The 21,607-nt window shown below is 36.5% G+C and overlaps 1 protein-coding gene across 1 annotated transcript in view; it reads right to left on the reverse strand.

Annotated features, from left to right (window-relative positions):
- DDX10 (DEAD-box helicase 10) overlaps positions 1-21,607 on the reverse strand; it is a 296,714-nt gene that overhangs the window by 118,436 nt on the left and 156,671 nt on the right. Inside the window, exon 14 of the mRNA XM_027082372.1 lies at positions 2,498-2,617. Coding sequence (XP_026938173.1) covers positions 2,498-2,617 — 120 coding nt within the window. The remainder of the gene's footprint in view (positions 1-2,497; positions 2,618-21,607) is intronic.

Here is a 21,607-nt window from a genome sequence, read left to right on the forward strand (position 1 = left end):
GCATCCCCGCCACTGCCATGGCACCTTGGTGTACCTCCTGGAACACCTCTCTCACCACACTGGGTTGTTTTACTTTCCTGTAAATTAATCACTAATCTCCTTGAGGGCAGCCATATGCCTTATTCATGTGTCCTCAGAACCCAACACATTATCTGGCACACATGAGATGCTCAAAATTGATTGAGGAATCACATATCAGCTGATACTGCACATACAAACTGAAATAACTTAAGTGTAAAGGAGAAAGTTAGCTTGGGTTTCACAAGCCTGCTCAGATCTACATAATTTTACACAAACTTTTTATGTTAGGAACAAGGTGACAAAGAAGTCAGAGCACTGATCCGGGAGTCAGGACACCTGTCTGAATGTCCTGGCTTTTTCACTAGCCCAGTGCATAATCCTGAATGAATTACTTAATCTCTGGACATCTGTGTCATTACCTGAAAAATAAGGGTTGTTTGACTTAATAATCTTCCCGGCCTAACACAGTAAAATTCTAGACAGTTTCGACAAAAACAATTTTCTTATTTTGCCTAATAACTGGTTGCCAGGAGGACTTAAGCAGCTGCCACAGTTTCTGAAAGACTGCTAATTAAACGGCAGGCAAATGGAAGTTGCAGGCACACATATCACAGGTATTAGTGCCTCCTCTCACTCCTGTCACCACCACATTCTTCAAGATGAGATTCCGACAGAGTTGCAGCTTGAAGCAATGAACAAGGGTCACAAATGCATGAGTAGCCATGCTAGCAGTCACTGGCACTGAGGAAGCAGTGAAAGGGATGAACTGTGACAGTAAGAACACCATCCACTGCTCTGACTCTTCACTCCTTTTTCTAGCAGAGTGAAAAACATTCATCCCTCTGTGGGTTGAACAAATGGTAGCATTTCTTTCGGAGTTTTAGATCAGAAGTTTCAGTGCAGCGGCTCCCAGCCACACAGAGCTCCTATCAGCAATAAGTTTACACTGAAACATTTTACAGTTAAGGATTTACACTCAACTTGAAGCTAATGGGTATAATATGTACAGTTAAATTTAGTAGCACAGTAAGGAACCTCATTATGCTAACAGCACTAATCTTTTACAGTGAGCATCGATGTAATACAACAACTAACTATTTTCTGGTCTAGCCTGTTTCTCAGGTGCTGACTGACCTCTTCTCAGTAATTTCACAAAGATTCATATTTTCCAACTATATAGGCTTCCTCTGCAACTTCAACACGCTGAATTACATTCTATTTTGTTAGTTTTCGTATGGTTTATACACCATTTTACTCCGTATTACTAGTGCAAATTTGGGCTACTAAAACAAAGCCCTCTGCCCTGAAGTAAAATGCAAATCTTTGTTAACTTCAGAAGTAAAAGGAAACACACTCCACTGAATATAGACTGTGCAGGAAGCATTTTTATTAATAATGATGAAATATCTGATGTGATACATTACAGTCAGTATAAAAAGCTCTGTTATTTTACTGGGGTATTAGAACAGACTTTTTCTGAGGGTTTACTATTTGTTAGGCACTATTCTAAGTGCAGAGGACAGAGTAGCAAACATAGCCAACAAATACCTTCCCTCATGTAGCTTTTCTCAACCCAGTGAAATAGAAATACCTTCCCTCATCCCACTGGAATGGAAGAAATGGACAACCACCGAATAAATACAGAATGTAAAGTCTCATAATAAGTGCTATGAAGAAAAACTAAACATAGGGCAAGGGAAATGAGATAATGGTGGGCATGGGGTGTTGAGTGCTATATCAGAATGAACAGGGAAACCCGTAGGTTGGTGAGAGTGAAACAGAGACAATATTCAGAAGATCCTGCCATAACCACTGACTCTAGCCATCACTCCTTAGGTGAGTCACTTGACATTCTAGATATATTTCCTCTTTAAAAAATGAAGATATTATTATCTAATAGAGTGATCTTTCATGAGCAATCTGTGAGTGGTAACCCCTTTCCTACTCTATTGGGATGTATTTACACTAAGACCAGATAATGGTGAAATGAAAACCAGGCACCTATATGTCCGAGGTTATTTTAAAGCAGGGAATTCCTTCCCACAGCAGGCCAGTAAGTAAAAAACATGCCAATATGGCATCTAAAATTGAGGAATCACAGAGCAGAGGCTTTCCAGAGTCAAGCAAAAGAAGCTGTGGCCAGTACTTGTATTACTATCCTTGAGCATGTTCCCATAGAGCATGTTAACAGATGGACCCCATGACATGAAAGTCTTATCTATAAAAACAGGATTTGGAAAGTCCAAAACCAACTCTGTTGTTATTACCAGAAAGTATCCCAGCTTACTGTCAGAAAGTCATTCTTGCCTACAGATGCAGAGCTGACGAATTACCTACAGTAACAATGAAAGGAATTGCCCGAGTGCTTTAGAGAAACATTATTTTTCTTATTAAAGAATGGCAAGTCAGCAGGAGAGTCAAACTCTTTCTAATACTTGGAATGTACCTCAGAAATGAAACATTTACAGAATCTTACCTCTCCTTCATCAGTAAATGTTATTTTCTTATTTACTTTAAAATTTCTCTTCATTACTTTTTTTGCTTCTGCAACCTTGGTCACTTTTTTCTCCACACTGGATTTAGAAGGTGCTTTCTTCTGTGTGAGAATATACAAAAAAACACAGATGATTAGGTAAATGGCTGTTTTATATTAACAATTTAACACTGGCAATACACTTTCCAAAACTGAGTGTGTTTATTGCTCCTTGGCTAATGAGAAGCACCAAAACTGCTGTCCAGAAATAAAATTATTAGACTTATTAACTAATGACCCTCCCAATGCTAAAGGGGTTTAAATTTGAATGTGAATGTGAGACATAAATAACCTTAAATTTCTTCTGTTACTAAAACTGTGCTATCCTGATAATGTTAAAGCATCAGAAACTACATAATAATGTGATAAATGGACATGTAAGATAAAGCAAGCTATCGTCCAGCTAAAAACAGCACATTTTAAAAATAGCTCTAACTTCCAAGTACACACTTAAAATTTTAGACTAGGAAAATGTTTCCCTGGAAAGCAAAATGACTCCAATACACTGTTTGTGACTCAACAATCTTCCTCCCATTACAGTAATTCACTATATGAATACTGGAAAACATCCTATGATAACTAAGCTGTGTTCAAAGCTGAGATGGAGTAAGAGTTCTTGAACAGGAAGTTTGTCAACCAAAATAAGTTTCTCCCTGTAGTATACCTTGTGAACACAGGGCACTAATAAGACTTCCTTCCACCCAGTCATTCCCCCTATACCTCTTTTATCCTGCAAACACCACCAACACAACCACCAGGTTGGAGACTGTGTTACTGACTCCTACTGGATCTTCTTGGTTTTATGGCTAGGCTGATTCTTAAGGATCCTGGGTTAGCTGATACTCTGTCACCAACCCTCAGCTTATGACAGAGAAAATGCTGATCAAACAGTGCAAATCTGAGAGAATCATCATGATGTAAAAATAACAATTAAACAGGAGTAAGTTATCACTTAAATAAAGCACAAAAAATACTGAGGAGCAACAGGAGCAAACTTTCTGGGGGTGATGATAATGGTCTGCATCTCGATAGGAGTTTGAGTTACACAGGTGTATACACTTGTCAAAATTCATCAAATGCTACACTTAAAATTGGTGCATTTCATCGTATATAAATTTCTACCTCAAAGAAGAATCCTGTAAACAATACTGAACTTTAAGTTAATGCCAGGCAAGCTGAAGTATATGGAAGAAAGTGTAATGATGTTAACAACTTACTCAGAAATGCATTAAATAAAAAAAGGATAATGAATGGATTGATGGGAAATTACATGAGAAAGGAAATATGACAAAAAGTTAATTATAGAATATGAGTGATGGATATTTTGGTATCCAAAGTACAGTTTTTCAACCTTTCTGTACGTTTGAAATTTACTGTTATAAAATACAAAAGCCCAGTCCTAGGAACAAGAGAAACAGTCAAAATAGCAAAGAGACCAAAAACTGTCAGAATAAAATAATAGTCAGTCAGAAGAATCAATCCTGCAGAGTGAAACCTTGGAGTGATGTGGGTCTACATCAAGAGCTTTAGGGAAATCCATGATACTACAGAAATTATGTAACAAAATTTGGGGGTATTTGCATCACCACAGTTTTATGATTATCATGGTTTCTAAAAGGGCTTTGTGATCTCCCCCTCCTCCTCACAAAAAAAAGGTTAAATTGTTTGTTTGTTTTAGGGAAGCCACTGAAAGAAGGAACAGAAATGTCAACATGGGTGAGAAGACATGTTTATTGTAATTTCCTAATAGGCTGTGGCTTTGCTCTGATCTAGAATTAATCCTCACTCATTCAAATATGCACTGTTACCAAAACACAAGATATCATAGTACATACTGCCCCAGCAGTGAAAGACCCTCAATGAACCTAACTCTAACAATGGGGGGAAAAAAACATTAAACATTAACTATTTAATCACAGATGTAGTAAGCGCTCAGACAAAATACAGAGGATGAATAAATCTTTAATAGGGTGCCTGCCCTAGCTAGTCTAGGGTGAGGAGAGGAAGTCAAAGAAAACTTCCTTTTGAGGGACAGATGTTTGAATGGAGTAGCAAACGCCCAAACACTGCTGCATTACTGACACACTGGTGATGAACAAATAGCTTCTGTGTGTCCACTGATGGCGTATTTCACATATGGCTTATAAAAAAGTTTTAGTTCAATGTCATTCTTTTGAATATTAATTTTAGCAGGTAACACATGCTTATTTATTCTGTAAAGGATATTCAGTGCAAAAGCTGCATTTATGGGCTTCCCTGGTGGCGCAGTGGTTGAGAATCTGCCTACCAATGCAGGGGACACAGGTTTGAGCCCTGGTCTGGGAAGATCCCACATGCCGCGGAGCAGCTAGGCCCGTGAGCCACAACTACTGAGCCTGTGCATCTGGAGCCTGTGCTCCACAACAAGAGAAGCTGCAATAGTGAGAGGCCCGTGCACTGCGATGAAGAGTGGCCCCCGCTTGCCGCAACTAGAGAAAGCCCTCGCACAGAAACGAAGACCCAACACAGCCAAAAATAAATAAATAAAAATAAAGAATTATTCTAAAAAAAAAGCTGCATTTATGTCCTCTTCGGCTATCTCAGTTTATGCCCCAAGAAGCAAGCACTGCTACTTTTTCTGTACCCTTCCAGAGACATTCTACCCACATTCAGGTACATATGAAGAGCAACAAGTTACTAAAAGAGCCCTCCCTGCAATGAACAGTCTTGTATTTACACCTTCATATACATGTGTATTTATCTATCTAGGATACATTTCTAAAACTTAAAGCACTTGGTCAAAGAGTATGTGTATTTAAATTTTGAAACATATTTCCGGAGAAGTTATACAAATTTATAACCCAATCAAAAATCTGAGAGTAACTGCTTCTCCTTATCTATTCAAACAAAGTATTGGTTTGGCCAAAAAGTTCTGTAAGATCTTAGGGAAAAACCCAAACAAACTTTTTGGCCAACCCAATATAATATTAGGCTTTATGTTTACCAGTCAACTAGGTGAAAAAATAGTATCTCAGGGAAGTTTTAATTTGCATTTGTATTTTAAACATAGCAGAACATCTCTGCAAAGGCATTTATTTTTCAGTGCACTGTATATATTCTTTGCCAGCATTTTTAATGAGTTCCTGGAATTTCATTTATTAATTTGTGAAATTTCTTCATTGGTTAAAGATGCTTCAATATTTTCTCCCACTTCATCATTTATGTTTATACTTCTGCCATATAGGGTAATATTCTTTTGTTTTGCTTTGCTTTTGCCAAGCATATATTTTTAATTTTTATAAAATTAATTTCTTTAAATAATAAAATTTTCTGGGTTTTCTAGGTTTGTGCCATACTTAATATTTTTCCAACTAAAAGACTTTTTTAAAATGAGTTTAACTCCTTAAAATGCAGGTTTTACTTTCTTAAAAGTGTCAACACTGGCTCTTGAACAAGGGGGAAAGTACTCATTAATATTTTACATTTCCATGCATTGTCACAAAAAAATATAAATTATACCTATTGCTAGGCAAGAGTTATATTTTGACTATAAGCCTTTATATTATTGGTATAAGAATGAAATTTGCAGCAGTTCGAAGGTATAATGAAAGATTTCCTGACAAGACATAAAACATCAAAATGCAATTTTCATTTCTATTTGCACTTCTTCCACAACATGTATGCTATACTTTAAAATAAAATGCCAAGGGCTTCCCTGGTGGCGCAGTGGTTGACAGTCCGCCTGCCGATGCAGGGGACACGGGTTCATGCCCCGGTCCAAGAGGATCCCACATACCGCGGACCGGCTGGGCCCGTGAGCCATGGCCGCTGAGCCTGCGCGTCGGGAGCCTGTGCTCCACAACGGGAGAGGCCACAACAGTGAGAGGTCTGCGTACCATAAAAAAAATAAATAAATAAAATAAAATAAAATAAAATGCCAAGAGGAAAAATGTCATAAAATACAAAGTTGATAAAGCATCAAGTCATTCTCGATAGTGATAGCTGTAGCAGGTTGCCATGAATAACTTGGAAGATAAAAGAACAATGAAAACAGTTACAAACACAATAACAGTTCCTATCAAAAGGGCCACATTAGTTAATATTGGCTACAAGAAGATTCAAAATACAATCAATGAAAAAACCTACCTTAGTATAAACATTACTAGATGTCATAGAAGATAAAAGTATTATTGCAAAATGATGAAAAACAAAACCATACAGAGATGAAAGTTAAAATTAAAGGGAAAGATACTCCAAAGAAATCAGATTTTTATCTTTCCCTAAAGTAGCTCCATGTGTGTCACTGAATAATTAATAGTTTATAATAGAAACTGTATCTAAAAGTGAAGAAAACCAACAAAATAAAGAACTATCAATCTTGGTAGGAACCTTAGAGGATACCTATTATGCCCTCATGCTAAAGATAAGGGCCTTTTGTAACATTTATAAACACTGTTGCCCCAAAGTCCAAATGTACTTAACTTGAGATATTTCTGCTGCCTAAATAACCAAACCTTACTAGAACTTGTTAATTACTTTTTTCTAAAAAAAAGCAAAACTGCCTGCCATGTAAACTTAATCCTTAATCATTCTATATTTGCTGAACTACAATGATTCACTAAGTTTATAGTATAAAATAAGGATGTACTATTTGACAATCTATTTTAAAGCTATCTAAACTTCTCTGATGATGAGTGATGTTGAGCACATTTTCATGTACTTATTGCCTATTTGTATATCTTCTTTGGAAAAAAGTCTATTCAGGTTGTTTGCCCATTTAAAAATATGATTATTTGGTTTTTTTGTTTTTAAGTTGTATGAGTTCCTTATATATCTAAGATATTAACCCTTTATCAGATACATCATCTGTAAATATTTTCTCCCATTCTATAGATTGCCTTTTTAACTTGTTTCCTTTGCTGTGTAGAGCTTTTTAGTTTGATGCAGTCCCTTTGCTTATTTCAGCTTTTGTTGCCTATGCTTTTGGTATCTTAACCAAAAGATCATTGCTAAGAATATTCTATTCAAATTACAAGACCCCAACCCTACCTCCTTTCTGATGAGAATCATAGCTGTTATAGAATTTATTTGTATGAGATACTTGTCTCATTACTTGATATTGACACTTCATGAATTATATCTAAAAGATTGCCTAAATGATTCATTCTACAAATCCTTCCAAATTTTTAAATTTTATGAATAATGTGTGTTTATTCTAAACACAAAATCATATAGATGAGAGCCTACATAGCCCAACAAAGTTCCTCACTTATTTTAAGGTTAGATCAGTCCTTGTATATTAAGGAGCTTAATATACAATTAAGTCCATCTTATATTAAGAAGCAAACCATAAGTAAATGTTAATCTTTCTCTTTCTCTATTCTGTATGGTCAATAAGGCCATGCACTACTAATTTCACTGTAGTCTGTGAACTGCAATTTCAATGTATAAAGTAATGAGAATGGTTACTGAGCACTACAATATATTAAGCAGCAATGACAAAATATTTATTATGAAATATTTGTGATTCCTTTTTTAAAAAATATATATACTAAACTCAAACTGGCCTTGGTACCTAGTTAGTTAAGCCAATTTTGACAGGCCATTTTAAGACATTTAAGAGATGCTGATGCCAGCCTCCCAAACTCCCAAGACAAGGTAATCACTGCTACTGGTGGTAATAAACTAAGTTAAATGACTTGGGGCAGCATTTATAAAACTACTAGAAACAATATGACACTAAGATATACTCTCTTGGGGAAAGCAACTAAGCTGTCTACTTCTCTACCACCTTCCATGGTTCCAGTGTCTGCCATTTTTCTAAATTGGTTAACACTAGTAAATCACAAGACATGAATGGGATATATCTTAACTGAGAGAGAAATAATAAACATCACTACCACATCCAGTCAAAGCCATGTTCACAACTACACATACATCAAGTTTCCAATCTCTGCCTTCTGTTGTACACAAAAGTTAGCTAAGCAAAAAGTACCAAATGAAAGGTCAAAGGCCAGCCTACATGTACACGTCAACAAAATGTGCTTGGATTATGTCCAGTCATTTAAAATTGGATATTCTTAAAAATACACCATTTATAAAATAGTGTTATGCAAAGCCATATAATGGTGATTTTAAAATATTGACATCATTAAATACAGAACCTGGAAGGATGAAAAGGCCAAAATCACCTAGAAAAATAACACTGCATGCACCTGTATATGTAGAAGTTAAGAGGTTTTCAAGATCACATAACAATACCAGCAAGGTTAGGGCTGGAACTCTAAATCCTGGGGTAGAGGGGTGGGCAAAATAAAGGGGATTAAGAGGTAAGAACTTCCAGCTATAAAATACATTAAGTCACAGGATGTAATGTACAGCATAGGGAATATAGCCAATAATACTGTAATAACTTTTTTTTTAAAATTTTGACAGATGGTAACCAGACTTAGTGTGGTGACCACTTTGTGATATATAAAAATACTGAATCACTATGTTGTACACCTGACACTAATATAATATTGTAAATCAATTATACTTAAAAACAACAAAAAATAAAACCTATATTGATCACCAAAAAAAAAACCCCAAAACCTAGTTTGTGATCTTACCTTAATACCACATATAACTAATAAAATATCTTAGAAACATCTCAGAGACCACACTTCCCTCTGAGAATCATAGTTTTCCTAAACAATACTCAGAAACTCCATAAAACAGAAATCAAAAGCTGGTCAACAACAAACAATTTTCTTTAAAACGCAAAGAATTTCTCAAGGGATGCATTTTAAAAGCGTTTTCCTTTTCTTTTTTTTTTCTTTCCAGTACGCGGGCCTCTCACTGCTGTGGCCTCTCCCACCGCGGAGCACAGGCTCCGGACGCGCAGGCTCAGCGGCCATGGCTCACGGGCCCAGCGGCTCCACGGCACGGGGGATCCTCCCGGGCCGGGGCACAAACCCGTGTCCCCTGCATCGGCAGGCGGACTCCCAACCACTGCACCACCAAGGAAGCCCTTTTTTTTCTAATGGCAGGACCAGATATATGACTAAATCTGACCTCTATTTTTTTAAAAATCTCTCAAAAGCATAACATTTAGAAAAAAGTATTCTGCCTCTCAACGTGCTTTTTTTTTCCCGGTAAGTTGCATGCTGAGCATGCAGTGATTAATATAATTTCCATCTGCCCTCTTTAGCACTTAAACATTTTTAAAAGTTAGACAGCGACTGCAAGGTGTTGACAGATTCTTGCTCATTTGTTTATTTTTCTCCTACCTTAGAATGAGTCCCTGTTATTTCATTAGTAAATCTGTAACACTAAAATGTAATATTCTGGACTACCACTTACTAAAAACTACTGTAAACCATACTTCCCAAAGAAGTAAAATGAAATTTTTGCTAAGCTCCAAACTCCTTATGCTACACAGCCAAGCAACACTTTTTTTTAAAATCACTCTTTTTCCTGCTGTCCCATCCACAAACTAGAAAATGTAGGAGCTATCAATATGCTTGATGCACAGCAAAGGAAACCATAAACAAAATGAAAAGACAACCTACAGACTGGCAGAAAGTATGTGCAAACGATGCAACTGACAAGGGCTTAATTTCCAAAATATACAAACAGTTCATACAACTCAATAACAAAAACACAAAAAACCCAATCAGAAAAATGGACATAAGACCTAAATAGACATTTCTCCGAAGAAAACATACAGATGGCCAAAAGGTACATGAAGAGATGCTCAACACTGCTAATTATTAGAGAAATGCAAATCAAAACTACAATGAGACATTCAACCTTACACTGGTCAGAATGGGCATCATCAAAAAGTCTACAAATAATAAATGATGCAGAGGGTGTGGAAAAGTGGGAACCCTCCTACACTGTTGGTGGGAATGTAAATTGGTGCAGCCACTATGGAGCATAGTATGAAGGCTCCTTAAAAAACTAAAATAGAGTTACCACATGATCCAGCAATCTCACTCCTGGGCATATATCCGGAGAATAACATAAATTGAAAAGATACATGCACTGCAATGTTCATTGCAGCACTACTTACAATAGCCAAGACATGGAAGCAACCTAAATGTCCATCAACAGATGAACAGATAAAGAAGACACTGTGTGTGTGTATGTATGTATATATATACATACATACACACACACACAAATATATATACACACAATGGAATATGACTCAGCCATAGAAAAGAATGAAATAATGCCATTTGCAGCAACATAGATGAACCTAAAGATTATCATACTAAGTGAAGTAAGTCAGAGAAAGACAAGTATCACTTATATGCAGAATCTAAAAAAAAAAAGATACAAATGAACTTGTTTATAAAACAGAAATAGACTCACAGACATAGAAAACAATCTTACGGTTACCAAAGCGGAAGCGGGGGGATAAATTAGGAGTTTGGGATTAGCAGATATAAACTACTATATATAAAATATATAAACAATAAGGTCCTACTGTATAGCACAAAGAACTATATTCAATATCTCATAATAAACCATAACAGAAAAGAATATGAAAAAGAATATTTATATACACACGCATATGTATAACTGAATCACTTTGCTGTACACCAGAAACTAACACATCGTAAATTAACTATAATTCAATTTTTAAAAAAATGCTTGAAATTCTCCTGCAAAAGGAAAGTTTAATTTAAGATTCAACACTGGCTGTCTTTTGAGACCTTTTCTCACTTTCTTCCCTCGGTCTTCTGGTGATTATCTTTCATGGTTTTTCTTACACTCTACTTCTATTTTTAAGAAATTCTGCTACTTCTATTTTACTCCTCTTAGACACCACACCAAACTCCCTGAGGATATGGACTTTGTTTTACTCATTGTTCAATTCCTAGAGTAAGTGCCTAACACTGTGCCTGGACAAACTAATAATTATTTGTGAAGCTGAGCTGAGACTGGTCAAATCAAGACCAATTTTTTGGGGGAGCAACATTCATTCAAAGACTCTGAAATGCATTCTTCTGTTACCTATTCTGACATCAACTTACTTAAATAGCATAAAAATAAACAAATATATAATATTTCACATTTGATACTTATTAGTTGACAAAATGGATTCACTAACTCTGGACAATAAAGTATGATGCAAGAAGTAGAACTGTCTGTAAATGCAGTCAGGAGTCACTCCGGGTGCCTAGTCAGTGAGCTGGAATCACTCCTTTATCCCCTTCTCCCAGCAGGAGAGGCTGTGTGACCTCACTCAGCTTTAGACAAAGCCAGAGCTTCTTCCCTTAGCAGGGCAAACCCAACTTCCCATGGGCCCCAGGTCTCCACATGCTGGACAGATGAATTTCTTAGATGACTGAAGGCATCCACACTATTCTGTCTGATTCCCAAGTAGTCTGCGTGACAATTCACATATGAGGTTGATCTACCACGTATTCTAATACGTAAGAGAGAATAATATATAGGACAGGATACCTTCACTAGAATAAATACCTATGCTTTATATTGAGCAGACTGTCAAACCTCTGGCATCCCTCTGTGTGGAATAATGAAAGGATGGGAAACCCATGCCTTACCTTCTTCTTGCTGATCCTGGCTTGTCCCCATAAAATGTCACCTGTTCCCAATAAAGCCTATTCCTTAATCCATGCCATGATATTGTGAAATTTGTCCTAAGCTCTGATGCATGACAAGTGCCAATCCAGATGGACTTACCAGCAGATCAGAAGGTCACTAAACTTTTCTTTGAGAAGTTTATAGAACAGTAGCTAATTAGAGATGCCATCTGCCAGGTACCATGCTAGATGTTTTCCATTTCATTTACTCCTCACAACTTCCCTTTTGAGGTATTTCCTGCATCTTACAGGCAATGAAACTGACAATAAAATAAGTTTAACAATTATCCTGCTAAAGAGAAAGAGGGAGGTTCTAAACACAGACCCATCAAACTCAAATTTTATAATCTCAAACACTGAAGCTCATGCTCTTCTCAGGACTCTACAATGTCACTGATTAAAAAAACTTTAGAAACATTGTTTGTAGGAAACTTTAGTCTACTTTTCAAATGCTGGAGCCCATAACCTCTCTCAGAGATTGAAATACTACTTCCACTTGAACAAATCCTTTGATAGCGAATTCACTAAATAAAGAAAACATGTGTTGCACCGGGCACCTATTGCTATCTTTCCTATGTATTTTTAAAAGAATAAATTACATTAATAGAAAACAGCAAGGAAAATTACTCTTTTTACTAAAAAATTAATGTAGTTTCCAAACCACATAAGCAATTAATATTGGTCAAAATCCCAATCTAAATGCTTTTTTCAAAGTTCCACTGTTACCCTTTAGAGGTCTCTTCTGGTAATGAAAACGAAGACAAACTGAATTTTCTTATGTCAATCTAGGAAAAAGAAAATAGTAATTACAGATAGAGGTGAAATAAAGTTGGGGGGTGGTAGAGAGCTAATAAGAGTTCTGTGACAAGAGTCAGGGAAGACTGGGGACAAAAGAGACAACATGTATGGAACAATATAGACAAGAAAAAGGACAGCTGTGCAGAGTCAGGACAGTTACAGTAATAAAAGGAGACAATCTGAAAACAAAATCACAAGAAAGGAAGAAACAAGGGAAAGGAAAAGCTCTAAGAAAATAAATTCCTCTCACGATTAGTGATGTGTTGCAAAAACACTGCACCATACAGCCAATTCACTTTTTTCCCTTAACAGACACCTAACCAAACTATCAACTCTAAATAGGGAAAACATACTGACAGGATGCATAACTGTCTTCCATCTCCCAAATATTCTCTTCCTTACACCAAAGGAAAGCCTGAGATACAAGAATAGAAGTGGTAAGTTCAAAAGAAAAGAGTATATTAAAACATGAAATGAATCTTTAGAACTCAGTGTGGTTATTTCCAAGTTAGTATGCTACCACTGACCAATACTATTTATAACATATCCTAAACCGGTTCTTCTCCAAAAACTTGAATTATTTAAATCATACAATAATTTGAAGGATTTGGTTCAATCATTAATAACTCAGTGATGATCCTAATAAAAGATTTACCTAAAACTAATTTCAAATACATTCAATTTCAATCTAATCAAGTAAACAGGCTGAAGTGATGGGAATTTTCTCTATTAAAATGCAATTAATTCTCCACTCATGTATTAAGAATTCTGGAGTCAGCATATTATGAAGCACACTAATAATTTGCTTCATTAGTTCTGAATCTAAGATGCTAGATGTCAAAACTTCCTAATAAAGACCACAAACTATCACAGAGTAACTTGATCAAAATAGTACTATTATCAGCTATTTAACTGAAGGCATAGCATCTGGATAATTTTTAACTTGCTTTGGAATGGACTAATCATTTTAAGAACAGTAAGTTGTAATTCACTGCTTTGCCAGAAATCAGCTGCTATACCTTGACAATCATGTTAAAGTAAGCTCCACCACCTTACTCAGAGAAGCATGCATGCATTTTTTTTTGGCGGAGGAAGGCACAGAGGGAGGGAGCAAATATGAATGTGTATGAGTATCTTATCAGTTTCTAGAGAGCTGCTTTCCCTGAACTTACCCTGGCATCATCTCTCCAGTTACTTAAGATAGGTACTGAAAATTGCCATAAAAAATTTATTACTTTATGTACTGTAGGACAGTTGTTGAATTGCAAGGAAAAGCTGTGTTTCTCTAAAGTAGAAGAATGTTTTCTCAATATGGAAAAAGTGTTGTTCTTTTCATTTTGGCACTTAAGACCTCAGAGCCAAATTCCTGATCCATATTAAGAACCAGGTAAAACCTTGCATGACCTGCATATTTAATTTCCCACCAGTCATTTCTATTCTATCTATATTTTACATGCCTGATGTTTTCTACTTTATTACACTTAGAAGTATTTTTTAAGCCACTTCAAATTCCTTGTGGGATTAGGAGGGATAAAATATAATTAAAAGGAATAAAGAAAGCTCAGTTATTTATACATCAAACACTAAGTACCTATTATATCCCAAGTCCTATCCTAGGCACTTAGGCTATAGTGAAGCTTGAATTCTAGTCGGAAAACACAGACACACACACATACACACAAACACACACAGACACACACACACACACACTAATATGTCAAGGAGCTTTAGGAGCTAGAAACAAAGGCAGAGTAAGGGGCTAGAAGTGACTGAGTAGAATGAAGAAATTTCAGACAGGGAAGGCCTCTCTGAAGAGTGGACACCTGAGCAAATATCAGAAGGATGTGAAAGAGGAAGTCGTCAGTAATCTATGTAAGCTTTGCAGGTAGAGGAAACAATAAGTGCTGAAGGCCCACAAGGGAAATGAGTCTATTATTTTCAAGAAAAAAAAATTCCGAGTGACCAGATAAGAGTGAGCAAGATGGGGCTTCCCTGGTGGCGCAGTGGTTTAGAGTCCGCCTGCCGATGCAGGGGATGCGGGTTCATGCCCTGGTCCGGGAGGATCCCACATGCCACGGAGCGGCTGGGCCTGTGAGCCACGGCCGCTGGGCCTGCGCATCCAGAGCCTGTGCTCCGCAGCCGGAGAGGCCACAACAGTGAGAGGCCCGCGTATCGCAAAAAAAAAAAAAAAAAAAAAGAGTGAGCAAGATGGAGGGTGATAAGAGAGGCAATCAGAGACAAAGGAAGATTTCTGATTAGGCAAGGCCTTGCAGGACACTATAAGGAGTCTGATTTTACCCTGAATACGACAGAATGAATACAAGTTTTGAGCAAGAAAGAGAACATGATCTAGTTTACTCTTTTTTTATCTACCCCCCACCCCGCTGTGAAGATACCAAATTGTATAGAAGCAAGGGGGGACAAAGAAAAAAACAAGAAAACCAATTAGAAAATTAATCTATCAGTCTACATGCAAGATCACAGATGGTTTGAATCAGAGTAGCAAGTGAAGAACATGGTAGAGTCTGGATATATTTTGAAGGAAGAGTAACACTTGCCAGAAGAGTAGATGTGGGAGGTGAAAGAGGATTCAGGGATAACTCCTAGGTTCTTAGACTGAGTGACTGAGTGACTGGCGTTAAATATCCAAAAGATATTAAACACCTAGTTAAAAGGAGTTTAAGCGAAGCAGAAGAGGTTCAGGACATGTATTTGGATTCATTGACAAATCCAACGTCTAGGTTTGCCTAGGGAATATATTTAGGTGGAGACTAGTTTAAGGCAGAGTCTTGGGGCACTCCCTCATTTAAAGATGGGGGAACCAGCAAAGAAAACCGAATAAACTAAGCAAATAAATAAAATTAAATTTTTGTCATTTTAAAGTGGAAAGTAACAAGCTTACTCCTTTTGATCTCATCTTCATGCTATAATGGAGGGAATGACAAATCAGTTCACTACCATTCAGATTCAAATTAATAAGGAAAAGGAATAAAGCTAACTGAGCCCAAAGAAATCTCATTATTTAAAGAGTGTTTGATTGATGGTCCCAATTTTACAACCATTAAAGCAATTAATAAACCCATTTTACAGAAGGACATCCAGGTCTTCTGAACATCCTAAAAACATTTTACGTCTGTCTCCCAGGGAGCTTTTGGATCATTAATAGTACTCATTTTTTTTTTAAATCTAGTTCATCCAAAAACAATGGTAAGCTTCCATCTTACTTACCTTGTCCATTATTTTATTATAAACTACCTCCCAGAATCATGCTAAGGGAAACTCATATAAATTTATCTAATGATTAACTGAGAGCTTCGTAATGTCAAATTAGATTTTGCCTCCCAAATCTAGTAGGGTGGACAGAGTATGGAAAGGTAACATGTACTGTTATTCATGAAGTTAACAGCTAACTTGTTTATTTTAATAACAGTGTTGTATTTTAAAAATCACCAACAAAGAAATTTGTTAATTTTTTATGTGCAGGGATAAGAGAGTAACTCTACAAGAGCTACGCAAAGACTTAATTATATACACTTACTGTGTGACCCAGCCTAGACCCAGCCAGCCAGCATTCACACAAGCATGTTAAAGGGGTGAACATTTTCTACAGGTAAGTCTAACAAATTAACAAAAAGATGAAAACTGACCCAAAAAACCTGCTTCATTATTAAGTCAGTATAAAGATTAAGCACATAAATTTTGGAACTACTTATTACTATGTCCAAATTCTAGCTCTATCATTTACTAGCTCAAGATTTTTTAACCTCCCAATCTTCAACTTCCTCATCTTTAAAATAGGAACGATAACATATTTTTGATAGGGCTACCTTCAGGATTAATTAGTAAATATGTCTTCACTCATCTAGTCTACTAACCTCAAAATTCATCAACCAGCTCTAATCACAGATGTGTCCTCCTACTCTGGTCTACCTCCACTCATCATCCTACTGAGAATGGCATCTAGCTTTGACTGTCTGACCACTGAGCTGTTACTCTTTCAACTTCACAATGGTATCTTGCCACCTTATACTCTCTAACATATGCTACTGCAGACCTGGCCCCTATTTTCAGTTTCAGCTCCCTTAAGTAGAAAGCCACCTACCATAAATCTGGCCAAAAATAAACCAGTCACAAGCTTGAAAAATGAACCTCTACTAACACTTATTAGCAGTATTCAAGAAAATAAAGAAAATAATTTGTGTCCAATGTTAACTTAGAAACATTGACAAACATGTCATTTTTGTTTTTTCTAAACCCTGGCTTACATGTAGCAAAAAGATGGATACTAATATCAAAAGACCAGCTAAAGGGCTTCCCTGGTGGCGCAGTGGTTGAGAGTCCGCCTGCCGATGCAGGGGACACGGGTTCATGCCCCAGTCCGGGAAGATCCCACATGCCGCAGAGCGACTGGGCCCGTGAGCCATGGCCGCTGGGCCTGTGCGTCTGGAGCCTGTGCTCTGCAACGGGAGAGGCCACAACAGTGAGAGGCCCGCGTACCGCTAAAAAAAAAAAGACCAGCTAAAGTTTAACCTTTATACACATTATCTAATCTAGGTATAAGAGAAAATTATAAATCACTATTCATTCACTGCCAAGATAGGAGAGGTGGTTTTAAATGTATAATATTTAGACTTCCAGTTCTGGCAACATGGTAGAAGCTCTCACACCATAAATACCTAGCAACACTGATAAAATATAACTAAATAGCTTTTCAATAATTAAATATATTGCTAATTTAGCAAGAAAAAATCCCCCAAGTCAGAAAAGGAAAAGGAAATTGGGTAGTCCTCAGGTACACTATCAACCCAAAACAAACCACAAATGCTATGTGACTGAGTATTACACTCACACTTGGTAGAAGAGATGCAAGAAGTGAGAACAATCAATCTGCTATGAAACTCTCAAATGGCTGTATGCTCTGTGAAAGAAGGACCAGAAAAAAATTCGGCTGGGGGCCCAAAAAGACAACAAGGAAGTTTAGATCAATTCAGGCTCTGAGCTCTGGGTACAAGAAAGAGACTAAGGGGAGGGAGATGAGTATAAAATCCTAGAATAAAATAAAAAACCCAAGGTGGATTGCCCAAATTTACACCACCAGAAACCCCCAGGTTAAGAAATAAACAAAAAATAGTTTACATTTAAGTTAAGAATTTTGGGAAATCTGTAAAAGAGTAAGTGATGAGTAGCTCTATGAAATATTTAAGCTTATGATAAAGGAAAATATACATATCAATGGAATGGAACAGAAAGTCCAAAAATAGAACCAAAATATATAAAGGTTTTCACATAGAATAAAGGTGGCACATAAAATCAGTGCAAAAGACAGACTTCAACAAATGGTGTTAGAACAAAATAGCTATCTAGAAAAAATACAGTTTATTTTTTCCACACTTCACACCTTACAAAAGAATATATTCCAAGTGGATCAAAAACTTATATGCACAAAATTAAACCATAAAAGTACTGGAATAAGTGCTTGGAGAAGTCTTTTATAACCTTAGAGCAGTGAAGGTTCTTTTCAACTTTGACATGAAACTTAGAAGTCACAAAACACCAAACTGGCAAATTCAACTACATAAAAAATTTTTAAAACATGATCCAAAGTCAGAAAAACAAAAGATAGTCTCATCTGGAAAACAAAAACAAACCAAGAACAACAGAAAAAGCAAACTACTTGCAATTAATTCATTAGATCCAAGCAATGGTCAAATTTTCCCAATATAAAGAGCTAATACAAAGAGTAAGAAAAAAGATCAACCTCCCAGTAAGGCAAAAGATATGGATAGTTCCCAGAAAATGCAATACAAATGGCTCACTCATGATATGAGAAATGTAAATGAAAACTTCACAGAGATACCATTTATCTCCTGTGTAATTGGGAAAGATCAAATATTTCAAAAGATGCTGTGTTACGAGAAAAAGTGGTATCATGTGTTACAAAAAGAAATGTGAAATAGCCCAATTTACAGTATCTATCAAAAATTTAAACTTATGGACCCTTTGACTTAGTAATTTCACTTCTGGGAATTTATTCTATAGTTTATTTTTAAATGAAGAGAAATACACACTCAAATATATTCTATATCAGTAAGGAAGAAAATACATATGGTTTTGGCTGGTTGTCTGTTTTCAAAAACATATATTATGAATTTTATAACAACTTAAGAACTTGGGAAATCTGTTCATAAACAGAGTAAATGTTTGCTCATGGCATTTTTATGACTTTTCATTATTATAATTTTAGAAATATTCATTTTACATCTTTTCACACATGCTATAATCCATTTAGTCAACAGTTACTGAAAAACATATACAAGTAGATAAAGGGTGGTAATACCTAAGAACTACAAAAATGTAACTCAGTGTTGACTATTATCATGTACTTATAAATCAATGTAAGTAATGAGCTTACATGTCTATTTCATCAAAAATGAAGCATACTAAAATTCTCATTCACGTGCAGTTTTTTGAGAGATATAACACTATAAAAACAATATCTAGGGAATTTACTTTTGAAAAGCAAAAATCAATTGAAAGCAAAGGTGGCTAATTAATTGGCTACATAGGATATCAAACACAGCAAGATTTGATGATGCTATGTGGCAAACCTCATTTCAAAGGCATAATATCTGTGTATTAGTGATTTGCTTAATAAACCCTGAAAGATAACTGGATTTTGGAAAATATCTTATTTATTGATTTTGTTGTCCATTCCTCAAATTGTATCTAGTGTGTTAGGCAAAGCCTCTTGCAACAAGGAAATTAATGAGCAAATTGGTTGCAGCCATTACTGCAAAATGATCAATGATTTTACTAGAAGAAAAACAGGAACATAGTAACATGCTTACCTTTAACTAGTACCAGTATAAAAATTTTAGGATAAGTGAACATTATCAAAAAACATGAGGATCTTCTACATATATACAATTAAAATATATAGAAAAAGTACAGCAAATGTGTATCAAAAATTGCCCGTCTTATTAATTACTGGCTCTCTCTTTATCACATTTATAGTCAATTTCCCTTCCAGAAGTAGCCTTTGCTCTATTAGTCCTAGCTAACTAAAATTCAGTAGGATCACTTGTCATTTCTAGGGCATAAAGGCAATGGGAAACTGATGGACAGTTAATGAGAAAATATAACTGGGTGCTAAATAGATCCATACTGTCTTCTGAGGATTCTTTCCCCCTCACTGAAAGAGAAAACACATTCTCTCTGCTTGCTTTTTAACAAATATCTCTAAGGTAACATCAATAATATGTCTAAGACATTTTTTTGTTTTGTTTTGAGTAAAAAACAGTATACAAATAATGACATTATAATATTTAAATTTAATTATGTGCTATATGCCAGATCATGGTAGAAGATGGTGAATAACGTTTGAGTGTGTTTCCTTTTTAAAAATAAATCCTAAAGGATGGGGGTAAATTCAGAGAAAGTTCAGCAAGGAGGCAGCATAAGGGCTCCTTTCCTAGAATATCCTTCCTTACCCTCTATAATTTTATTTTTGTTTTTGTTTCTGTTTTTTGTGGTACGCGGGCCTCTCACTGTTGTGGCCTCTCCCATTGCAGAGCACAGGCTCCGGACACGCAGGCTCAGCGGCCATGGCTCACGGGTCCAGCCGCTCCGCGGCATGTGGGATCTTCCTGGACTGGGGCACGAACCCGTGTCCCCTGCATCAGCAGGCGGACTCTCAACCACTGCGCCACCAGGGAAGCCCACCCTCTATAATTTTAAAAGTCCAGTGCAAGGTCCACCTATGCCATGAAGCTGTCTCTTGCCCAATCCAACAGGATGATCTTTGATCAATTCCTACTACCATATAATTTAGCGCTTAATTTTATAAGGTCTTGTATCATTTGCTAATTTTTACACATACTACCTATCTCCACAATATAATCACAGTATAATCATGTGAGGTGTGACAGGTTGAAAGTATATATAACCACAGCCACCGCCACCATCCCAACATAGACATACACCACACTGGCACAACACTGAGTACGAAAAAGATGGCAACATAACTTACATAGTATATCAAGTGACCAACTACTGACTTAGACAACAAAATCTAGTGATCTCTTGTAGAAGGTGAACAGACAAAAATATCTTGTAAAATATATTTTGTTCACCTTTTTTGTAGAAGTGAACAAAATGGACAAAAACATCTCCCTTGGATATTACAGTCCATTGGACACAGACAAAGAATAATGACTGGAAGGTATAAGTGCTATGGGAAAAAATACACAGCCGGGTAAAGGAGGAATGGCAAGTGTGTCGTATGTGTCTTTGAGGGAGGTGGGGATCAGGGGTTGGTGGTTGTTAAAATCCCCAGAGCATCTAGCCATGCATTTGTGTGTGTGTGTGTGTGTGCACACACGCACACACGTGCATGCATTATCACTCAAGTGTGGAAAAAATGCAAAATAAGACAAAGCACAAATTCCATGGAAAAGTGAAAGTTTATACTTAAGAAGTTTATACTTTAATTGGAGCTTAGTGTCCCCATTTTAGAGATGTGGTCCACATCAGTCAATTCTAAACAATGAAAGCACAACCCAGAACACCATCTCCCCTTCTCAATCAACCTCTCCTCCCTTATCGCCCCCCAAAACACACACACACACACACACACACACACACACACACACACACACACACACACACACACACACAC

This window comes from Aethalodelphis obliquidens, unplaced genomic scaffold, assembly GCF_003676395.1.
Source record: "Aethalodelphis obliquidens isolate GAN/ISIS:26980383/991018 unplaced genomic scaffold, ASM367639v1 scaffold46, whole genome shotgun sequence".
Taxonomy (NCBI): domain Eukaryota; kingdom Metazoa; phylum Chordata; class Mammalia; order Artiodactyla; family Delphinidae; genus Aethalodelphis; species Aethalodelphis obliquidens.